At 32.2% G+C, this 5,298-nt stretch overlaps 2 protein-coding genes across 4 annotated transcripts in view; one reads left to right on the top strand and one right to left on the bottom strand.

The window, feature by feature from the left end:
- Positions 271-3,884, top strand: LOC107618559 (calcineurin B-like protein 10). The gene is made up of 9 exons (XM_016320652.2): positions 271-472; positions 578-758; positions 885-967; positions 1,763-1,822; positions 2,195-2,303; positions 2,406-2,458; positions 2,750-2,830; positions 2,919-3,031; positions 3,490-3,884. The coding sequence occupies exons 1-9, from the start codon at positions 443-445 to the stop codon at positions 3,578-3,580; spliced, it is 801 nt and encodes a 266-aa protein (XP_016176138.1). The 5' UTR covers positions 271-442; the 3' UTR covers positions 3,581-3,884.
- LOC107618558 (3-epi-6-deoxocathasterone 23-monooxygenase) overlaps positions 3,999-5,298 on the bottom strand; it is a 17,709-nt gene continuing 16,409 nt past the window's right edge. For 2 of the 3 annotated variants that reach the window (XM_016320651.2, XM_021110977.1), the window contains exons 6-8: positions 5,006-5,191; positions 4,789-4,910; positions 4,012-4,345 (exon numbers count right to left, since the gene is read on the bottom strand). In XM_016320651.2, coding sequence (XP_016176137.1) covers positions 4,255-4,345; positions 4,789-4,910; positions 5,006-5,191 — 399 coding nt within the window. In that variant the 3' untranslated portion in view covers positions 4,012-4,254. Of the gene's footprint in view, positions 4,346-4,788; positions 4,911-5,005; positions 5,192-5,298 lie in introns of all 3 variants that reach the window. The other variant, XR_002353735.1, reaches the window with a different exon arrangement.

The following is a 5,298-nucleotide window of genomic DNA, read 5'->3' on the forward strand; positions in this document are numbered from 1 at the left end:
TATTTAACAATATAATATATATATTATGCAAACATTTTAATGAATATAATCAAAATTTTCAAGGATAACAATGTAACTTATACTAATTAAATAAAAATAATAGAAATTAAAGTCAAAACTGTACATGAAAACTTACCGTATATTTCTTCCTGTCAAACCAGTTCTGGGGATCCACGTTCACATCATAATCACAGTCACAGTCACGTGATTTTATTTATTTATTTTTAAAATTTTTTTTATGCGTTTCAGATGATTATTAAATAACAATCATTGATTCATTGTAACAGTCACATGTTTCTTCTTTATCTCTTCTCTTCTCCGTTAAAATAAAATTCCCAGTATTGCCACGCAGAATCTCTCTTATCCCTTTCAATCACACCACACAAATAAAAATAAAAAAGAAAAAGAAAAGTCTCCTATGACACATTGACACTGGTATGATATGGAATACCCAGACACCGCAATTTCTCTGGTAATTCAATTTTCTCAACTTTTCCGTTATCTGTTTTGCTTTCCGGGAAAATAACCGATTCCATTTTCCTTTCTCTTTCTGTGCTTTCATGAACGGATCTATCAGAGATCGAGCTTAACGTTCGGTGAAACACTCTGTGCGGTGTGCATTCCGCTTATCGGAATCGTTGAAGCTCTGTTTGTCAGCTTAGCTGGTTGCTTCGATTTCCATGGCAACAAGCAAAGCAAGAAAAACCAGATCCCTAGCTCTTTTGATGACATCCTTCGCCTCGCCAAGGATTCTCCATGTTCGTTTCTTCTCTTTTTCTTTGATTCGATTCGGTTTTATTCCTTTCGCCTTGGTTCGTTATGGAAATGTAATTTTTATTTTCCTTTCCGGAAATGATTGATTTTCTGTTGCTTTGGTTGTTCAGTTACGGTTAATGAAATTGAGGCGCTGCGTGAGTTGTTCAAGAAGTTGAGTAGCTCAATTATTGATGATGGACTTATTCACAAGGTACTTACAGTAATTTCTGCATTGTCTGGATCTATTATTCAAGTTTGTTCGTGATAATTTTCTGTTTTTTGGAAATTCATTTTTAACTACTTGTCTGCTCGATATTTTATTCGTTAAATTAGTGCACTATTCTAATTTGTTCTTTTGAGCAAAATCCTTTAAGGACTTCAATGCAACTTTTCCCTCTTTATTAAATTTAAGGACTACTGGGCATGATGTTTACAATTTAAAACACAAAAATGAAGGTTTACTTTAATCCATTGATGTCAAGAATTAGTTTGAATTTTCACACCGTTGTATCAAGTTGTTGTCAGTGAGGTTTAACACGGTAGAAACTAGAAAATCTTATAGGCTCTTTATGAGTGCTTTTTAAGCCCGCTGTACCTTGGCCTTAGTGGGATGCTCAAAGCAAATTTTTGTGTTTTGATATGAAAAATAATGCAGTTCTTGTGAATTCAGCACTAATAAGTACAATAACTGAAATTCAAGGATTAAATTTTATTGATAGAATAACTTCAAGAAATAATTTGCTAATTTACTCAATAAAACATGTATCTATATTTAACCATGAAGTTGTATTGATTGTGTGTACAGTATGGTAAGCTTCAATGAAAATATTTGACAATGGCAACTTTGTCTGGGATATCTTTTTGCTGCCAATATTGTGCATTGTTTGGTAGTTTCTTAGTTTTTGTTGAAATATCTTTGTTGACTATTACACTTTTTGTTTGAACAATGTTGTTGAATTTGTGGTTAGATTGCATCCAGTAATACTTCTCTTTTTGTTATTTGAAGGAAGAGCTGCAATTGGCACTATTGAAGACCCCAGTTGGCGAGAATCTTTTCCTTGATAGGGTAATTCATCTTTAATGTCGTTTCANCCCTATTTGTTGTATTAAAAGAAAGGAAAATCTAAGTTGCATGGAAAACATCTTTCAAGGAATCAGAATTTTCACAAGTATTTCATTGAATAAAAATGGTGAATGTAATTTTCCACCATATGATAATGTTTTATGGTTCACACAACTCACTTCTATATCACTTCCGAACTGATACTTTTTTACCAATGTAACCCTTGAACTAAAACAATAACTTGAAATCCTTTCGCCACTTTGTATCTGAGAAAAACTCTTTGAAAGATGTGGTGTCTTTTCTTTTCTTTTCTTTTTTGAGTTTTTATATTTGACTTGTCTAATCTGGGCCCTTTTGATTTATGACCTTTCCTAGGTGTTTGATCTCTTCGATGAAAAAAGAAATGGTGTTATAGAATTTGAGGAATTTGTGCATGCTCTCAGTATCTTTCATCCATATGCTTCTTTAGAAAAGAAAATTGATTGTAAGACTTCAGTAAGCATTTTTAAGACGTACTCTTCATACCTCCGATTCTAATTTCATTCTTATTTATGGAAAGTTGACCCCTTTTGTTGTTTGCTTGTAGTTGCTTTTAGATTGTATGACCTGAGACAAACTGGATATATCGAGCGGGAAGAAGTGAGTATCTTGGCATGTCCAGGTTATGAAATTGTTATTGGCCTAAATTTGTTTCTGTCAGCATAGGATAATAGTATGTTGATTTTTTCTTTTTAGTGCGGTATTGGTTGGATTTGAGGATTTTTATGACGAATAATTCTGATGGTAGTAGCTTCTGTTTGTCAAATCCATGGATATAAAAAAAAAGTTGTAGTTACAGAGATGTTCACTATTTTATATAACATTAGTTTCTGCAAAATTTTCATCTTATCAATGTTTGGAACTGTTCTGTTAACCTGTAACATTTTCCAGGTTAGGCAAATGGTGGTTGCGATAATGTCTGAATGTGACATGCATTTGGAAGATGAAGTTCTTGAAAGCATTATTGATAAGGTAAAAGATGTGCAGCAGCATTTTTCTTCCGTCTTTGATAATTTTAAAATGCTTCCATCGGATAACTTTTTCGCCCATTTTTTATTAGACATTTCAAGATGCTGATACTGACAATGATGGTAAAATAAGCAAAGAAGAATGGAGGGAATATGTTCTTCGGCACCCGTCCCTATTGAAGCACATGACTCTTCCTTACCTCAAGTAATTTACATCCTTTTCTTACCACTTTGAGTGACATATTTGTTTTCCATGGTCATTGGGTTCTTGTCATTACTTTCTATCACCATGCATCAATTAAACTCTTACTCAGTAAATTAGGTATTTTGATTATTCGCTCTTAATGGCTTTTTCAATTTAATCTCTTTTTATGGCCCTTTATATTTCAAACAGTTTTAATTTTGATAGATTGCTTTTTATTTTTCTCAATTTGGTCCACCACACTTCAAATTGTTTTCATTTTGGCTCCACCTTCAAACTGGCCGAAATATTCTGTTGTCTGGCAGTAACTGATGAAAAACTATTTGAAATACAAGGATCGAATTGACAAAAAGAAAAGCTAAATATAAGGGAGTAAATTATATATGATTTGTTATTTATTATTGCAATGGTTGTGATTTAGCTGAATCATATATTTTCATTTTGTTTGGTCACTTTGCCAGAGACGTAACCACGGTATTTACCAGCTTCATTTTCAACACGGAAGTTGATGATTCCCACTGGCAGAGAGGTATCATAAGCTATAAAAATTAAGGAGTGGAAGCAGCAGATTCTTGTGATTCCTTTATTGAACCAGAGAAATTTGGTGGAAGCAATGGACCAAAGCACCGTCCCTGAAGAAATTTTGATAGGGGTGTTCAAAACCCAAGCCAAATTGAACACAGGTTAAACTGTACATGATTGTTTGGTTTGCTCTGTTTACCTTTAAGCCTCTGTTTGGTGCAGCGCAAAAAATTTATTTGTACAGTACAAAAGAGGCGACCAAGTTGATTTGAAGGATAATGTAATATATTTATTCTTAATGCATCAAAATTATCATTGATGTTGACCACAAAAATATCGAGTAGATGAATTCAATATCAAGTTAGAAGCCAAAAATGAAATTGCCTGCTGTCAAAGGTAATATTCCATACGAAATTTGATCCCACTTGGGGCAAAATAAGCTGAAGGCTTTACATTGCTTGATGGAAGATTCATGAATTGAAAACTACTTAAGTTATGAAACTCGCATGCAAAGAGAATTTCACTAACATTTTTGTAGATGTGACAAGTGTTAAAATCGCTTCTATATGTAAGAATTCCTTTTTTTTTTCTCCTTTTTATATTTTATAAATTTTTTATGTATTGGTTGTGATTGAAGTTTGCTGATATGCGTAGTTCTTTCCATGGTTGGTACATTTTGAGTTTTTGGAGCAGCTCAACACTGCTCAAGATTCTACTCTCTTCACAAAGATAGGCATCTTCCTTTTCATTCTTACAGTGGGGAAGTTCACTATTGTATCTTCTTCAGCATACCATCTGCATGTCAAATTAAATTTTAAGATCACTAACAATATTTAAATGTTTTAACCTTCATTGAATGCCAATCTTTTTTGTCCATAATATCACTCAACGCTAGCATCTAACTACTTATTTCTTAGTTAAGTAGAAGTTTCAAAAAGCTGGAGTAAAGGATATTTAGACCTAGAACTCAACTTGACTCTTGTCTCTTTCTAAAAATATATGGTAACTTTTCTTGAGATTTAAGTAATAATATTCTTCACGTTTGTAAAATATAACACCTAAACACCATGGTAAACATAATACTAGCGTCTTCTAATAAATTGATGTTTACTTAATTTCACTGTCTTTTTTGGCAAAATAAATAAATAAATAATGAACTTCACGAAGCCCGGAGGTTTTTATGTAATTTATCTGTAAATAAATGGAGTATATTAAATTCTCTATATTATTGTTGTTACCTGAACTGAGTAACAAAGTGGTGTAGAAATATAGAAGCTTCAAGCCTAGCTAATTCAAGTCCAGGACACAGTCTTTGTCCACCTCCAAAAGGTGTGAAATTACAGTTGTTTAACTCTTTGTCCTGAAATTTCTTCAATGTATCATTTAAAAGCTTATAACATAAGATAAAAGCAAAGAAATTTATACAAATAAGCAAAGAGTAGAGGCTTCTCTTACTTGCCACCTCCATGGATTGAATTGATATGGGATGTCATAATTTTTTTCATCTAGATGAACCGATCTAAAATTTGCAAGAACACACCACCCTTTTGGTATTAAGTACCCTTTTATTTTAACATCTTTTGTTGCCTTTCTCATAGCACCAATTATAATATTTCCCATTCTCAAAGTTTCTGTGATAACCTATATAAGTAGAACACATAATAATTAGTTAAAAATTGTGGACTAATTTTTTTTTATTTAATTACTCTATTATTTTCTATAATTTTATTAAATTTTTAATTAGTTAT

The sequence above is a fragment of the Arachis ipaensis genome, chromosome B09 (assembly GCF_000816755.2).
Source record: "Arachis ipaensis cultivar K30076 chromosome B09, Araip1.1, whole genome shotgun sequence".
Classification (NCBI taxonomy): Eukaryota; Viridiplantae; Streptophyta; class Magnoliopsida; order Fabales; family Fabaceae; genus Arachis; species Arachis ipaensis.